Source organism: Leptosomus discolor, chromosome 3, assembly GCF_034619465.1.
Source record: "Leptosomus discolor isolate bLepDis1 chromosome 3, bLepDis1.hap2, whole genome shotgun sequence".
NCBI classification, from domain to species: Eukaryota; Metazoa; Chordata; class Aves; order Leptosomiformes; family Leptosomidae; genus Leptosomus; species Leptosomus discolor.
In genome coordinates this window covers 41,545,548-41,563,132 of record NC_141393.1, presented here as the reverse complement: position 1 = coordinate 41,563,132, position 17,585 = coordinate 41,545,548, and the positions used below count along the sequence as shown (strand labels likewise).

At 42.6% G+C, this 17,585-nt stretch overlaps 1 protein-coding gene across 2 annotated transcripts in view; it reads left to right on the top strand.

The window, feature by feature from the left end:
• The first annotated feature begins 3,808 nt into the window (after window positions 1–3,808).
• The window catches only part of CAPN3 (calpain 3), a 30,818-nt gene continuing 17,041 nt past the window's right edge, over window positions 3,809–17,585 (top strand). For both annotated transcript variants that reach the window (XM_086462133.1, XM_086462132.1), the window contains exons 1-6: window positions 3,809–4,102; window positions 11,906–11,975; window positions 13,849–13,967; window positions 14,602–14,735; window positions 15,168–15,336; window positions 15,951–16,091. In XM_086462133.1, coding sequence (XP_086318259.1) covers window positions 3,809–4,102; window positions 11,906–11,975; window positions 13,849–13,967; window positions 14,602–14,735; window positions 15,168–15,336; window positions 15,951–16,091 — 927 coding nt within the window. The remainder of the gene's footprint in view (window positions 4,103–11,905; window positions 11,976–13,848; window positions 13,968–14,601; window positions 14,736–15,167; window positions 15,337–15,950; window positions 16,092–17,585) is intronic.

Sequence of the window (17,585 nt, the reverse complement as noted above, 5' to 3'; positions counted from 1 at the left end):
AAACTGGTATTTGGATTTTGAAGAGGCACAGGTCTACGTAAGTGCAATACTGGCTTAGGGTAGCAGCTAGACTCGTGCAGAAACATTTTCCATGTTATTGATGCCCTCTCTCTGCAAGTACCACTTTAAAAAAAAAAAAAAAGGTCTTTTGTTAGGAAAGAATTAGCATTTTTGGATGATTGAATGTCATTGGTTAAAGCCAGCCCAGTGAAGCAACTCTGCTTATGGAGAGCTCCTCTTTGCCACATATTTCAACTCTTGCCAAGGTTTGGCTTCCTTTGCACATATTTTGGTAATTTCTTGGTCAGTTTTTAGTATCTGGCTGAGATTTGAACTTGGTATTTATGAAGCAAATTTTTAATTTTAATGGGATTAATTCTGCATTTAGCCATCCTACTTCATGCTTATTCCCCCATTCTCTTACAACTCACCCTAATGTTCCCTTGCCTGCTTTTCCCACCATCTCTGCAAACAGAACTGGTGTGTCCTGCTGATTTCTTCCCTTTCAAAACTAGGAGACACCCTGAGTCCCTCATCCCCTACACCCTGCCTATTCCCACAGCCCTTTCCATATCAGGCAGCTCTTTTCACAGACTAACATTGCTTCACAGCTCAAGTTGTTTGTCCTTTCCATTTGCTACACTTGTCAACTATGTTATTTTAAAACCAGTTCTGAGTCAAACCTGAACATACCATCAGCTGGGTTTTGTGGATATGAAAGGGCAAAATTTACTTAGTTTCTTTTAGCAAGATAAGGAAGTATTTTCTAAAAACATCAGTAAATTAACTCTTAGGAAACAGAGAAGGATGGTCACCATTTTTGCCAACGAAAGGTAACGTAGCTGTCCATTTGTACGTTGTTCCCTACTCTTTTTACTAAGTCGTCCCTGTGCTTGGTCAGTCATTCCCACCTGCTGCTGTTTGTCCTCTGCAGGGCAGATTTCTGGGAATAGCAAGTGTGAGAGCAAACTGTGACTGCTCTGCTCTTGCCTACCAAGTGCAATTTGTTCCCCACCAGACCGTTAGGTTCCTTCTTTTTTATTCTGCAGAGCCATTTGTCAGTCCCTTCTAGCAGACAGTGTGAGCCTCAACTCTAGGAACTAGCAGCCTAAATACTGCTGTGCTTAATGCAGACGAGTTAATCCAGGTAGAATAGTAGCAAATAGATCTTTTACATCTGTGAGAAGAGAGACAGACCCTATTTTTGAGACAGACTCTATTTTTCTATCAGCTTCTAAGCTTTAATTGACAATTGCTTCTTATGTTTAAGCCTAGCAGTGCTTCTGACAAGATATAATTAGTGTCTGGGGCATTTTAATGAAATGTTTCAACTGGTATTTCTGAAGTTGGAAAGTAAACGAAATAAAGTAACAATGAAGTGAGTTACATGCCTTATTCCTTCCAACCTTCTTTTTACTGTTGAGAATCACTACTAAGTATTCTTCCAAGGTTATCTGGTTAAAGTGAATGACTAGCTTTTATACTCTGGCCCTCAGTATGATATATCTGCACTGTAGTAAGTACTCATGGGTCAAATTTTCAGTGGTATGAAGTGCCTAACTTCTATGGATTTCGATAGGATTTAGTTGCTGAAAATCTTAGCAGTTGTGTCTTTAGATCTGAAGAAATAAATTTCAAATAGATTAATTTACATTGGTATTTGTAGCAACTCACATACTTTTCCACATATTTATGCCATAAATGAAGAAATAAATTTAGAGTATATCTTTATTTTAAAGAAAAAATCATTCAATTAGTGAAAACAAATGGAAGTAAAACTTACTATTAAAAAATAAGAAAAGGAGAAGCTGTTTTTTGAACAGGTATAACCGCAAAATACTCCTGAACATCTGTGAAAAGCAACATTGGGTTAGAAGTGAGAAGTGCACCTCCACATGCCGCTCCCTATGCAGGCGCTAGCTGAACTGTTAGCTGTAGCAGCAGGTCGTACCCTGACGCTTGCTGGCCATCCTAAGACAAAAAAAAATACAAAACCACTGCTAATCCTTCACTTGACCCCCCCCAGTAGCCCACAAGGAGTTTGTCAAGTATCACACCTGTGCTACTGACATTCTTCCTGAAACAGCTCTGTGTACGAGATGCGATAGATGATTTTTTGTATTGGGCAAGAAGGGAGAATATGAAAGAAAGATCATGAATATGAAAGAAAGAACACATGCACCTTCTCCAAAATGAGTATCTTTGCTGAAGCTGTGCAGTGAGAGGCCCTTGCATCTCACTACTTGCATTGCTCTTGAAATATCCTGGAAAGAGTGGCACATGACTCTGCCAAGCTGTCCTGCAAAGTAATGTCAAATATGAGACCTGCGATCTGTGCATCTAAATGTAATGAGGAAGTCATCAATTCTGCATCTGGACATCTCGCTCTGAGGCAATTGCATTCCTATTTCCATGAATACTTTAATCAGTCCTTTCTGATTGCCCTGTTGGTGCAAGAAGGCTTGCATTCATGATAAAAAGAAAAGGATTTAGGCCACCATTAGAAGACTGAGGATTAATACTCCTAGAGGTTAGTCAAGCTTGCCAACTACATTACCTTCTTTAAAAGTTCCTCTAGTGGAGTTTTTTTAATGAGCTGTGGAGATTGTGCACTGTACTGTTGATTTGAAATGTGTAAACCAAGCAAATGGCTGAGAAAGAAAAAAAGAATCAGTGCTTTGGAAAACACCATAGTACTAGGGCAGAAGGTCAGCAATGTGTACATGAGCCAGAGTCCAGAGACTAGTGTCATTAGGCAAAAATAACATTGATGTCACGGTGTGATTTAAGACTTCCCAATTAAAGAAAAATCAAGGTATTAAGGGGCTTTTCTTGACACATAAACAATGTCACCTTTTAAAGAGCTGAGTTATAAAGAAGGACAAAATGTATTTAAATTTGCTTTCACAGAGACTCTGAATTTGTCACTTATCCCACTGTTGTGTGACAAAATAAATACGCAAAGTCAGAAATCTCTTCTAAGATGGGTGTATCCTAACACACAGAAAAATCGTAAACCTTTCTGCCCCTATGTGAAAAGGTGCCTTTTACATGGGAGGTAGCTATCACCAGGTGACTCTTGGTGCTGGTAAGCTGCTGTCTAGAGGAGCCAAACCCAGCTGGCAGGTATTGACCTGACCTCAGTAGCATCAAATAATTACCCTTCTCACAATTAGGAGCATATCTTCAGATAATCCTCTCTACTAGTAAAAGTATCTATGTGTCTTTTTTTGCAGCAAAGGGTAGAAACAAGTCGAGTACATTTCCTTCAGGAGCATCAGGACTAGTTTATTGGCTGGCAATACTTCATAAGTTCCCAATCCAGCAGGAGTTTAGCTGTTCTGTCTACTTAAGGAAAAGATGAAGTGCTTGCACTGGGAGTCAGCCTGCACACGGAGCCTGTCCCAGGAATATGCCTGGCCTCGGCACGCTGTGTGGAAGACTGACACCATCTCACTAACCCCCTCTCTCACTCTTTGCCTGTAGTTATTTTTAGATTTCGTGGGTTAAAGCTTGTCCTTTCTGGACGCTCATACACAGAGGGCAGGCACAGGATACTACAACTTAGCCAACAGATTCTCTTGTTCCACATCAAGGAATAAATTCTGATTTCTTATGAGAAAATACCGCCCTTTGAGCAGATGCACAACGTGCTCAACCACATGGAATTTTGTTGCTTGCAGATTTGACTAGGAGACTGTCAACAGACAGAAAAAGCGGTTTACACAGTGACTTCCTCTTTTCTCGAATTTCCTTCCAGTTTGCAAGATCTTGCTTTCTTTCAACATTTGCTTTAAGCCTGATTCCCATGCCGTCCGCCATAAATGCAGCAGTGGCTCAGCAGACAGCTGCTGGGTCAGTTCCCAGCGCTACTATTAGCACTACAACTGAAGGTACAGGTGGGGGCACAGGGGGGATTTATTCTGCCATTATAAGTCGCAACCAGCCCATTATCAGAGTAAAGGAGAAGACCTATGAAGAGCTTCACAAGAAGTGCTTGGAGAAGAACATTCTCTATGAAGATCCTGATTTCCCACCGAATGAGTCCTCCCTTTTCTATAGCCAGAAAATCCCCATCAAGTTCGAATGGAAAAGACCACGTGTAAGTAACATGTTTGCTGAGTGCCTTTTACTTTCTGTAAATTAAAGTATTCACCCTGGGCTTATGTTTTTGCGGAAAGCGTGTGTCAGGAGAGGCGGGGGAAATAAGCTGGAAATGTATTTCCTTAGAGGTCTCCTGGAAGATCATTAGCTACGGCTGTGGAAACTCAGTGTGTGTATAGTGACTAAAATACAATAAACCAATATGAAACAATATGAAACAAAAAAAAGAGATTAAATGAAATCTAGAGAAAAAAACCCATATGGAATTTAAATTTCTTCTTGCATGATTTGCTAGGGTTTTTCTTGTCTGAAACTATCAAAGAAAAATTCTCCTCAGTCTGCAACAAGTCATTGGATTTGCTGAGGCTTAGTTTTTAAACACTACCTTATTTCACTTACAATTTTACTAGAGTATTTTGCTGTTTTCCTAATCTGTGAAAGTAAAAGGATAGGTTACAATCTGAAACATGCTTTTATTCAGTTGTTTGCTCCCAATATTGCTTAGTTGACTTGCAAAGGTTGTGTAGCATATTATCCACTTACCATGAATGTGGGTGTTGTAACCACTATGAGGACCCACTCCTGCCTAAAAATCCCATTTCTTTTCTCTATCTTGTGAGCATTCCCTAGCCAGCCTTCCTCTTCTTTCCCACCCTGAGTCTCTCTCACAGACAGAAGACTAATTCCCCAGTTCCCAGCTGATCCCCCATCCTACTGCAGGAGGAGTTACTGTTTTCCCTGTCATTCCTGCTGGGCAGCTGCTGCCCTCCAGTGAGGCAGCCCCTGGGACATTGCCTTGGCCCCTACTGTCCACTGTCTGGCAGCAAGGACGTGGTTCTGAGGAGCTTCCCCAGCTCCCTCCCTCTATCAGTGTTTGGCCACCTCTTTTAGATTTGCTGTACTTCCCCAACACCCAAATCTGCACTTCAGTGGCAAAGTCGGTGTTGACAGATAAAACCGCAGGAGCATAACTAAATAGCAGAAGACCAGGAGCTCCTGTGGGTAGCTGTTACAGACGTAGGGGAAGGCCACATGCTGCTGTCACAGCAACAACGTGAGCAACATGGAGGGAGCAACATGAGTCCCCATTGGCCGTGTGCCCTGGGCATGTGCGCTCTGTCATTCCTTCATCATCACCACAGCTGCATCAGCCCCTGGAAATGTGTGTGAATGAGTTAAATGCAGCCACAAGTCAATCATCTTAAAGGGATGGGATTTCCCCTATTTCGATAGAGAGGAAAGTAATACAGCAGTACAGTGGATGACTGCCAGCTTCCTGGCGCAGGCAGACAGACTGCAAGTGTGTATGTACGAAAGCATCAAAACAAAAAAAAGCGCAATATAACCTCAGACCTGTCTAATATAACTGGGCATGCACAGATCAAGGCTTTGTTTTTGAGAAGGTTCAGACTTCAGGGTCTCTATCCCAAAGATGTTAAGCCATGCATTAACAAGTAAGTTAGGAAACTCTATATTTATTATTCATGTAACAACAAGAAGCTGGGGACTGTGTAAGACTCAAAATACAACCGAAACATCAAAACTAAAGCTGTGTTCTTTTGATGCAAGTTTTCAGTCACCTGATGTATCTATGGTGCCAGCTGCAGGTAGAGCAGAGGCAGGAGACTCAGAGAGCTGCAGCCTGTGCCTGCCCAGTACTGGTGTGCTGTGGGATCATGGATCCAGTCGGTTCTGACCCCAATAGAGATGGCTGTCCTGCCGAACACACACCGGGCCTGATTTGTAGAGACACCTGTGTCTTCTGTTGCAAATGCATTTGTTTTAAAACTCTGTAATTCAGGACACTGCAGGTCCTCAAAGAGGAGAGAGTCACATATAACTGTTTCTCCTTTTATATGTGTCCCCTACTTTGTCATCCATACCACAACTGCAAAGTGAGACTTCTCTTGGGTGCTGATGCTAAAGACCTGTTTCTATTGGTGCTGATCTCAGATTGACATAGGACTTTGCTTCACTGGACTTTGAAACTGTAGTTTTGTCTTGGTTTGAAAAGACAGGTGTCTGTGGAGGAAGGCAGGAGCCTCCCTTGAAATGGAGAGTGCAACCCCCTTCCCTCCAAACTATTATAATTTTGAAATTAACGGGCCTTCAGGCAAAGATATGGGGAATAGGAATAACAGTTCTTTACTAATATATATATATATATAACACAAGGCAGGGAAAAACAAACAACCCACTGGTTTACACTGACAGAGTCAGGAATACAACCTGACACCCTGTTAGGGTGGCAGTAGCAGTCCGATAAGATGCTGGCTGCAGTCCTCCTGAAGTGATGGGTGTAGTTCTGTTGAAGCAGCGATCAGGTAAAAGGGTCTGGTCTTCCTCCGAAGGTCCAGTGGTCGGCAGGTAGCTCTTGTCCTCTGGAACTCCAGTGGGGGGAAAAGCTCCTCTGGGAATCCAGTGGAAGAAGGCTGCTAGGGTGTTCAAAATCTCCGTTTTTATTTGGCATGGACTGCTTGGCTCCTTCCCCCCCCTCCCCGGGCGGAGCATCTCACAATGGGATGGGGAGTCGTGAGGCAGTTCCTTGATGGGCCATTAACAGGAGATAGCCCAGGAGCGAGTTACCGATGGGTCAGGCGATAAGGCATTGTTGTGCCCAGTAACAGGAGATAGTCCAGAGGGGGGAGGCAGGGAGCACCACCCCACCTGGTCTCAACAGCTCCTGAAGATGGTAATAGAATATATTTTTTTTTCTTTTGGCACATTTTACACTGTAACCCAGGACAAGTTTATATAGCACTGGTAGGACAACTTGTCTGATAATAATTATATACATGAATAGCCATCATAGACATGTTAACAGAGCATCATAAAGTCAAATGAATATGAAGTAGTAATACTGGGCTAAAGAGTATTTCACTAAGAGATTAAAGCAACCATTGAAGCACTGAACGTAAAGATTCAACTGCAGAGGCCACGTTTTGTAATAGTCTAAAAATACGGACAACTTCTGTTCTTCTTAAATTGCAATGGCATTTTTTTGGCAAATAAAGCAACTAGCTTACAAACTATAGTCTTATAAAGTGGTAGCTTTTAATCGCTTCAGAATTCAGGTCGAACTTGAATTGAATCAGACTTGATAACATATTCTAAAAGAAAACCAAATATCAGACAGTTCAGAAGTCCTAAGAGAATATCCTAATACTGGCTTCATTCTAGATCCTTTCCTTGATTTCTATAGCATCTTTTATATGCCACATACCCCCAGAAATAGCAAATAAATGAGTGATCAATGTGCTTTAAGACCTCATTTAAAACAGAGAGCTAGGAAATAGGTAACCCGTTCCCGACTCACCTTAGTCATTCCACCTAATCCGTTTGTTCCCAAGCTGCACCCCCCACCACAGGAGATTAATGTATAAGAATATAATATATCTGAAATATTAATGCTGGCTTTAAACGAGCATTATTTGCCATAAAATGAATCCACATGGGACTGTTGAATGCAAGTTTTTCCAGAAGCTCCAAGCATTGTTTGAGGAATCACAAAGGTGATCTAAAGGGCGTGCGTTTGCTGGTTACCAATGCTATAACCAAGCACAGATGACTATGTTGATCCTCAGCTGAATAGTGCTTCTTCACTGTTGCTCTCAGCGTACTATGCTGACATACAGAAAGGCTGTGAGTCTGCTTTTGCACCTGGGATTTACGAGGACCCCACAGCAAGTCAGCCACGTGGATGACACTCCCCCGATCCCTGGCTCTGAGCTGAGGTGCCTGCTAAGCCCAGTGTGGGCAACTTCCCCTCCCACACATGGGCTGCCAGGACCTGGGCTCTCCCCACTTCGCCTGGCGATGGCTGTGCTGTGACTCGAGCTTTTCCTCGAGGGTCCTGAAATTCATTACTGAGGTGGTAAGAGGCGTCCGGCATCCCAGCTCCAGAGCTACCGCTTGCTCTTGTGCGTCTGGCATACAGGCTCTTCTCCTTGTGGTTGGTACTACCTGGAGGTCAGGTCCTCCACCACCTCCCAAAATGATTGGCCTCCACTGCTGTGAGGGCAGAGAGGGCACAAGAACTGGTCTTGTGCCTTACCGACAGAAGGATGGCTGCCACACAGGGCAGCTGTGAGCCTTGGTATGGGGATGGCGAGAAGGCCCCTGTAATTCTACCCAGCTAGTGACTGCCATGCCACAATATGAGTGTGCAGAGCAGACCTCCTAATAATTTGGGCAAAAGCCAAGTGACAGCCCTAAAATTTTTCCTGAGTAAAGACTGCAGGATCCGTCCAGTGTTCAGGGTACGCATGAGCATGGTTTAGGTACATAAAGGGGAAATAGAATCCCCCTCAGTTAATCACAGAATCACAGAATGGTTTGGGTTGGAAGGGACCTTGAAGATCATCTAGTTCTAACCCCCCTGCCATGGGCAGGGACACCTTCCACTAGACCACGTTGCTCAAAGCCCCATCCAACCTGGCCTTGAACATTGCCAGGGAGGGGGCAGCCACATAATGCATAATGTTAACTTATTTGCTCACCCATGGAAGGTAAGAGAAGCCCAAAGAGCCATTCTCACCTGTGCCAGGTTATATCCAGCATGGTAACGGGCTGTGCTTAGCTTTCTTAAGGTCCTTAGAGTCCCACACCTATGCTGCCTGTGGGAGCTTCTCTCAGCTGAGAGCAGGGACAAGGTTGCCAGTCTTCAAGTGTTGAGAAAGAGTCTTTATTATAACTTAATGTAGAGTATCAAGAGGTCCTGCTGCAGTCCTTTTTGGTTCTAAGACACTAGGACATTAATAGGAAGGCTCTGCTGTGACACTGTGCTTTCAAATGGACCGCTGTTATTCTTGCTTACAGCCAGGAGGTCTCAGCATGACCTGCCTGATTCAATGACTTCCCTATGGTGATCCTCTCTGTAGACAAGAAAATCAGCAGAAGGAGCTTTCTTTTCATAACGAATACAAATAAAATCAAGTCAGCAGACAGATAGGTTTTGCTTAGAATGAAAATGAATCAATCAGATCATCTGCCGCACAGGTGTGAAGCTGTTTGAATTTAGTAATCACAAAACGTGTGCCTCTGCAGGCAGTACCACAAAGCATTTGGTGACACCAAGGCAGGACTTTCACATGAGGGCAATCCGACTCTGAAACCCTAAAACCAGTTTGGTGTCTGATGTCGAGCTCTGCCTTGAAGTCTGCAGCACAGCCATTTAATAGCATGATCTAGACCATGAGAGGCCAAGGGAGAAGCATGAGCCTACAAATTGTCCCAGGCAGGCCAAAGAAGATGCTTCCTCTAGTTGATAAGATTCATTTAGGGAATTTACTTAGAATGCCATAGTTTATTAACAGCAGCTTTTAAAGGAATGAATGCCTTTTGCTGCAACAGTATAAGCTGACTTTTTCCTGACACAGAAGAAAAGCTAATGAAAATACAACAAAGGTCAAATGCCATTTTTAGTTGCATGCTGTCTTTGCTTCTTCCAGTGCTGCCTTCTAACTGATTCATAAGTACCCTCTGCCCAGAAAGCAGCATGCACTACTAATGGGTTTTTCCTAGGATTCTCTGCCTCCCTTGCTGTAAATTTGGCTCTTTGTAGGGAAATTACAGTTCCATTTGAATCAACCCGGTGAATAGAAAGGTCCTTTGGATAGTACCAAGGCAGTCTGAGGCACTCAGATCAGAGGAGACTCTTTCTAGATGAATCATTGCACCAATGAAGTGCAGCCTGTTGGGATTCTCTGTGAAAGCTTGACCTAAGAGATGAAGAGCAACCCCTTGCCCAGCCAGGAAGACTGGAAGGACAGACCTGCCACCTGCATCTTGAACAGCAGGTCGTCAGGCTCTGCTGACTGCGTACTTTTGATCAGCCTTGGAAGACCTTGAAACCTTTCCCTGTAACTTCATCTGGAGTCAGCACAACTAGCACAGCTGGAGAGGAACTAGAGTAATACAGTATTAAAAGCACATCCACCATAAAGAAATGCAAGAAAAGCATTTCTGTCATAGCTAAATCAGTCCGTATGACAATTGTGTGATTCCCTCCTTTGCATTCCTTTAACAACCATCCTTCAAAGCAAACATGCCCAAGATGCAACAAATTGCACTGAAAAACAATCATCCCTGTGCCTTTAATATTTGGAAACACTTAGGCACCATCTAACCACTTTCATCTAAAAGACAGCATGCTGGATTTCAGAGCTTGTTACTTCAGTAGAAGCAGGATCAAGCTAAAATACAGTAACAGAGGTTGAAAAAACAGTCCCAAAACCTGGCATCTCACAGCTAGTTTTCAGGAGAGCACCACAGCAACATGAGGAAGAACAACAAAATACGTGGGTGGAGAAAAGCATGAAGGCATCTCAAACAGCTGCCTTGACAGAACTGGACCCAGGACAGCTGACCAAGGCCCAAAATAAGACAATCCCTCCATTCCCTCCCTCGAGGAGAATAAGGTGACTGCTGGGGGGAGCCAGAAGCTGGTCTCTCTGTCTGTCTTTATGACTAATCCAAATAACTTGCATCAAAGCAGCTCTGTAGATTACTGTGAAGAAGCAAAAAAAAGTAGGCTCAAGCCAAGTGAAACTACTAGACCTGAAATATGAGTCTGGGAAAATCCAGGGCTACGCTGATGACATGGGAAATAAGCTTTAGACTGCAGAGGTAGCGTCAGCTGCCTGTACCGCCACACAAGCAATTGTTAGTTCTTTCTTCTTTCTCCTTCCCACTCCAGCCTGCCATCTTCCAGTAAACTGGGTTCTTGGACTATGTCTTCTTCCCCCCATTTGCAGCTGCTCAGGGAAGTGGTCCTCAGGTTGCAATATCTTTCTTTCCTTATCCTCACAAGACAGGGGTCCAAAAGTTAAGCATCTTCTTTTTCTTCCCCATACCAAGTATTTGAGTATAAGAGATGGGATAAAGCAGGGATTCTTTTTTTTCTTTGTAGGACAGGTTGTACCTACTTCTTCCCTTGGCTTTCCTATACCCCGCGGTTCTTTGTCCCATATAGAAAAGGTTCTGTGTAACCCTGCGATAGTTCCACCTCATTTGCTAGTAGTTCCTACATAGTCCTTTTCTCCCTACAGCACTTCCTTAATTATTTATGCCTCTACAGCATCTTGTGCCCATTCTGTACTAGTATAAATACTGACAAACACAACACACTGTCCTAAGTGCAGGACAAAAGAAGACCTTTCTGTCCTGAGAGACAGATGATATCTGTATACATTTCTGAATGCAGCATTGGCAATTAAACACTGCAACATGAGGAAAAGAATAAGATCTCTTAATCAGCAATTGATTTTTCCTGAGAATTACACCTCTGATCCTGGGCAAATGTTAAGGAGGAGTGTTACTGGGGTTCATTCCTGATGAAATACATTCTTCAACCCTATTAATGTCCCAGCATATTAGTTGCTGCAAATTGGACACCTTAAACTTGCAATCATTTTAAAAGAATTTAATCTGGTCCCCTGATGCTCTTTCCACCTACCTGCTCTTCTCTGTCCTTCAGTGGTGTTTTTTTCATTATTGTGTAGAAAAATATTTTGCCCTATTCTTCTCATTTCAATGTGTTTGCACCCCGTACAGAGAGAGCCCCTCAAGCTAGCTGTTAGACCCTGTAGATACAGGGAGAAAACTCTGGCTGAAGTCTGGAACATCCAGATTCCAAAACATTTTCATAGTGAAACTCTGCATCTAAAAACTCTGCAAGAGATTTTGATATCCACAAACTCTCTTACAGGAAAACATTGTCCTAAACCAGCCTTTATTTCTGTGGCAGACAGGTGTCATAATGCATGTTTTTCCTGCTCATCTATCTGTTTATATTTTGCAGGAAATATGTGAGAATCCACGGTTTATTATCGGTGGAGCAAACAGAACAGATATCTGCCAAGGAGAATTAGGTATGAAATTCTTACTTCAGCTCTGCACTTTTTAAAGTTTGCATCATAGTTTAACTCTCACCTAATTTTATTTTGCTTGCTAGCTGATATTTGAAATCCTGTCTCTCAGTATACCACTACACATCAACTGATTCCTTCTTTCTATAGCAAATCATTGATATCTGCCTAGTAGCAATCTACGGAAGAACTTAAGCAAAAGATGCTTTGCAGGGTGTTTTGCTTTTTAAGAACTACTATCGTGAGTGTGTTACAAAACACCATTTGGCCTTTCTTTCTAGCTTTGAGGAAGGACAAAATTAGTTAAGACAAGAATAAGAGATAAAGCGGAGACATTCGACTGAGAGAAAAATCTAATCAGATCCTGTTGTATTTTTCAGGTATTTAGTCCTGTTATTTCCATACAGGAGCTTCTGAAGGCAGCCAGCTAAGTGTGCCTTGTACTCAAGGACAACCCCTAGATTGAAGACCTTAAGCTCAGATGCTCAAAGATACTTTGATATGTAGAGCCACTACTTAGGTACAAGTGATGCCTCTGCAACGGTCATCCACGCGGCACTCACCTGCACTGCTTTGTAAAGTCATTCCCCACTCAGCTTTCCCATGTCTTTAATGGTTTTATAACTTCTCCCGTGATCTTTTTCCTAAGATAACACATATTCACATATTCATGTGTGTTAATCTTTTCATTTAAGTGTTGTTCTGTGCTTGTAACTGTCCTCATCACCGTCCCAGTACTTTTTTTTTTAAAAAAAATTTATTTAAATCTGCCTTTCTTTTTGAGGTGACCAGAACTTCACAGTTGCTGAGGTGTGGACACAAATGAATTTACATGCATAATATGTTCTCTCTTTTGTCTCCCATTCCTTTCCCAAGTACTTACAGCATTGTTTACCTTTTTGACTTCTGCTGACACATTGTTCAGAAAACTCCTGGTCACAGTGGACCCCACATCCTTCCTAAGGGGAAATAGGTAACATAGAATGTACTGCTATATGTACAGAGTTGTCTTTCCAAAATATACACATATATGTATTTCTATATGTTTTATCACTCCAGCAGTTTCACAAATTTCTTTTAAAAATCCCTGCAATCAGGTTGGTTTTTCACTACCTTGTATAATTCTCTCACCTCACTAATTCACACTGCTCAGGCAAGCTGACGTGATAACCTTTCTTACAGTAGCAGTTAGGAGGGTTTAATTAAGGGTTGAGGCATCCTTTGCTGAACACAGAAGTACTATGGGAGAGAGTCACTTTCCCAGAGATCCCACAGAGCCAGCAAGCTTGTGCAAGAGGAGTCTGAAGGAGGAACTGAAAAGTGCTAAAGGGGACAGTGTTTACAACAGTGCAGACACAGATTCAAGAAGAGGAAAACGCGTCAGAGCAACAAAGCAGGAAAGAGGCCCCACAGAACGATGACTGGGACAGCGGGTTAGCTTGGGAGCAGAAAATGAAAATGAGAGACTGAATCTTGGCTGTGTAGAGATCCAACTGCAAGAGAGTTCTCTCTCAGCTGGTCTCTGTCCTAAGCTTGGAAGGAGAACTAACATGGGAATTCAGATAGGCATTCACATGGGACAGGGAAATCTTAACACAGGTAACAGTGCTCATCAGATTTTAGTTTTTTTCTAAATTACAGGCAACATCATCTATTTAATATGTGTGTACCTAGCCATCAGAGATACCAATGACCATTTCCAGACCACAAATAAATACAGTTCCAAAGTACTGCAGAAAACATGAAGAGCCTCTCCTGAAAGGCGATGGCATGCTCTACTGAGAATTAATGTGTCACTTTGCAGTATCTGAGGTTTTCCCTTTGATTCTAGTTACTCTGTCTCTTAAGTTTGTCTGCCACTTCTGCTTTTTTATAGGTGACTGCTGGTTCCTGGCTGCCATTGCTTGCCTGACGCTGAATAAAAAACTACTCTGTAGAGTCATACCTCATGACCAGTCCTTCATACAAAACTATGCTGGCATCTTTCACTTTCAGGTAGTCCTCTTGTCTAGCAGGAAGCAGATGTAACTGTATGTACTCAAGGGAACTCAGCTCTCGGTGCGATCTTGCCTCTCGCTTCTCCACCCTTTGGAAGCGTAACAGCAGGGAAGGAAGAGAGATTGAATTGCCTCACCCCAAACTCTTCCAACAGGGCAGTCACAGAAGGGCCAGCCTATACAGGCAACTAGGGAGCATTGACCCATCGAGGAAGCATTTGCAGATGGTCGTGTCCTGTGCATAAGGGATAGCAGCAGGTGTCTTGTCCTGCCTCGCTGCTCAGATGCAGCCCTACAGCCAGCACAGACACGCAGGCAGTTGGCAAGAGCATCTATTTTTAGATCCACAAGCAGCTGGTCTGTCAAAAACAAGTTATTGAAGAACCGCTTATTCAGAAAGATTGACTGCTTTCCACATTTCCCTTGACTGTCTTAAGGGACCTCTCACTTGTCCACATGCGTTGACCAGGGGAATTCAGTACAGCTGGCTCCCTCCCAGTGGCCATCACTTTTTGCCACATTATGAAGCAGTTAATTTCCACATTTCTTCTCTCTCAGCCTGGCTTTTCAGCCAGGCTCCCCCTTCCTGCATCAAGTCAACCCAGGTTTTTTTTCTGTTTGCCTTTATTCAGTTCTGGCGCTACGGAGACTGGGTGGACGTCGTCATTGATGACTGCTTACCCACATACAACAACCAGCTGGTCTTTACCAAGTCCTCCCAGCGCAATGAGTTCTGGAGTGCCCTCCTGGAAAAGGCCTATGCAAAGTAAAACTACCTGCCAGACTGTGCTGGGGTTCCTGCCGAGGCTTTGGCTGGGGAGGTGGTTAAACCACTGCCTACAGAACTTACAATGAGCACGTAGAGAGGCTCTGAACATAGCAGTGCCTTTTCCTGTAGATTCTCATGCCTCAGAATTGGGGATGGGGTAAAGTATAATTTCTAGAGGGCTTTGCTGCTCATTCAGAGGTCTACATTTGATTCTCAACCTTTTTTTTTTTTTTTTTTTTTTTTTTTTGATGTGTGCAGGTGGCATGTTTTAAAATTTTTAACTTGTGGTCTATCAAACAGATGGTTTGTGGGGTTTTTTAGTATGTGTGTTTACGTATCTATATTTATACACACACAAGATAGTTATAAATATGTAGGTATGTATCTTTATCTGTGTAAAAGGGAATCTTTTTATTTTCTTTTTCCAAGACTCCATGGGTCATATGAAGCTTTGAAAGGAGGCAACACCACTGAAGCCATGGAGGACTTCACTGGAGGAGTCACAGAGTTCTATGAGATAAAGGATGCCCCTAAAGATATCTATAAGATCATGAAACATGCTATTGACAGAGGATCCCTCATGGCCAGCTCCATTGATGTGAGTCCGTATGAACTTTGCAGATCAGCCATAAGAAATGGCAGAGGAGAGGGCCCTCTCCATCCACAGTCAAATATGTGCCACCTTTTGGAACTGCTGGGTTTAGTCCACACAGCAAACATCCATGTCTAGCGTATGGAGTAACCTCCGATAGACACCACTCATTACCAAACAGCAAGCACCAAAAGGGAAATGAACAGAAGCAGAACATGGAGGTGAAGAGAAGGGGTGTGATCACCAAAACCAGCATCCCCCACCCTCAGTGCCCTCACCCAATAAAATGAGGTTAGCATGGGGGTGCTGTAACTTTGTTAAGACACAAATCTTCATGTCAAAGATGATAACTGTGCAAACACTTTGGAAATTAACCCTCTGATTGCCAACATAGCCTCAGATTTTCTTCATTTATAGTAAATATAAGAGTAAAAAAATTAGTTTCAATATCAATTATGGGGTATGAAGTTGCAGTAAAGGCAGGAGAAAAACCAGTGCTATCAACCACTACAGGTAGGTATGGACATAATAAAGGAGAAGTTATCTTGGCTATCTTTTACCTCTCATCTTTCTTGTATCATTTCTTCCATGTAATACTTTTCTCCCATTCTCTGTACCAGGATAACCTAGGCTTTTCCTACGGATCAGCTCCCCGGAGCGACATTGGAGAACTGATTGCTCGAATGGTGAAGAATCTAGAAAACGCACAGATGACTCACTCCACTGTAGACTACCAGGGGATAGATGAGAGGCCAGCCTGGGTTCGTATGTCTCCAGAAGTGCTGGACTTCACAGTGCTTTTATTTACAGACAGTTAGAGAAACATATCAGCTATGCTTTTGAATCCTTATTCAGCTTCACTGAATTATCCCAACACTAAAGACCTGTTCTTATGGATGATATTTGACATATGTGTTAAAAGACTTCAGTGCTTTCAAACACAGTGACTGATACTAGAAGGCTTTGTTGATACTGAGGCAAAAGGCTGTTGGCCTGTGGCAGAGGCTTATAATTTTCCTGAACGGGAAATTATTAGCAGATTTTTTCAATTCCCCCACTTGCAAAGGATGGAGAGAACAAGAAAATTTAAGTACTAGAATAGAAAAAGATCTCTGAGTGTGTGCAGGATATGAAAAAAAGCAACCTCTGCACAGCTCACTCCAGGCACAAAAGCTTTTGGGGAACTTATTTTGAGACACAGTGCTATGGAGCTCTGCCCACAAATGGAGGGAGGTCTGCTTTCAGGATGCTCCTTTGAGATTATTGCCATTAAAATCCTAATTTAAAATGCCTAACAAGGAAAAAAAAAAGCATGTTGAGTTATATATGTATGATGACTTTTACTCCAGCATACCTAAGTATCTAGCAAAATAAAGAGAGGGATGTTAAAACCATTTAAGAAAAATCCTATATTGGTAAACTTAAAAGCTTTCAAATCTGTAGAGGGACATGTTGCTGCCTTCTCTCTGTCAGGTAGCTGTCATACCTTGCCCTTTAGGGAGTTGCATTTCCATGACAATGAAATTACATCTCTTGCTTTACAGAGAAAAAACAAACAAACAAACAAACCAAAAAAACACTTCTCTACAATTACATCATCTCAAATTTTTGGTTGTGCAAACTGTCTTCTGCATTTGCAGCAGAAATAGCCGATCTTTCCTCTTTTGACATCCGTATTTAGTCTTCCTAAAAGACTGAAATGGTGTAATTCTTCAGGGAAGCCCAGTATGACTGTCTTGTTTTGCAAGCATGGCTGCCCAAATCACTGGAATTTCCTCCCCAGTGACCGCCTACTGAAAGAAGGTTGCAAAACTCTTTCTCTAGTTGCTGCCCCAGCAGCTGTTGTGCTGCTGGTTATTACACATTCCCGAGCCATCACCAGAAAAAAACAATCATGACACTTGATGGAAAGAGGCAGATAGTGCAGTCTCCGGAAGCACTTCAGAGAAGGGGTCCAGGGTACCAGCAGAAGTCAATATTCTTAAAAAGAAAAGAGATAAAGGAGGTCTGATAAGTAACGATGGCAACAACGCGAGTAGAAATGAAGAAAAAGGGATATAGATATGAGGATATAGGCATAAAAAGTATGGAAACAGAAAGCAAAAAAAAGAAACAGGATCAGAAGGGAAATAATGGAAAATAATTGCGACAGCCAGGAAATATTTGGACAAGATCCTCCCTGTGCAAGCTGAGAATGTATCTGTGATCTGTGTGACCTTACTAATTCTCCATTTCCAGCCTTGCCTTTCTCATGT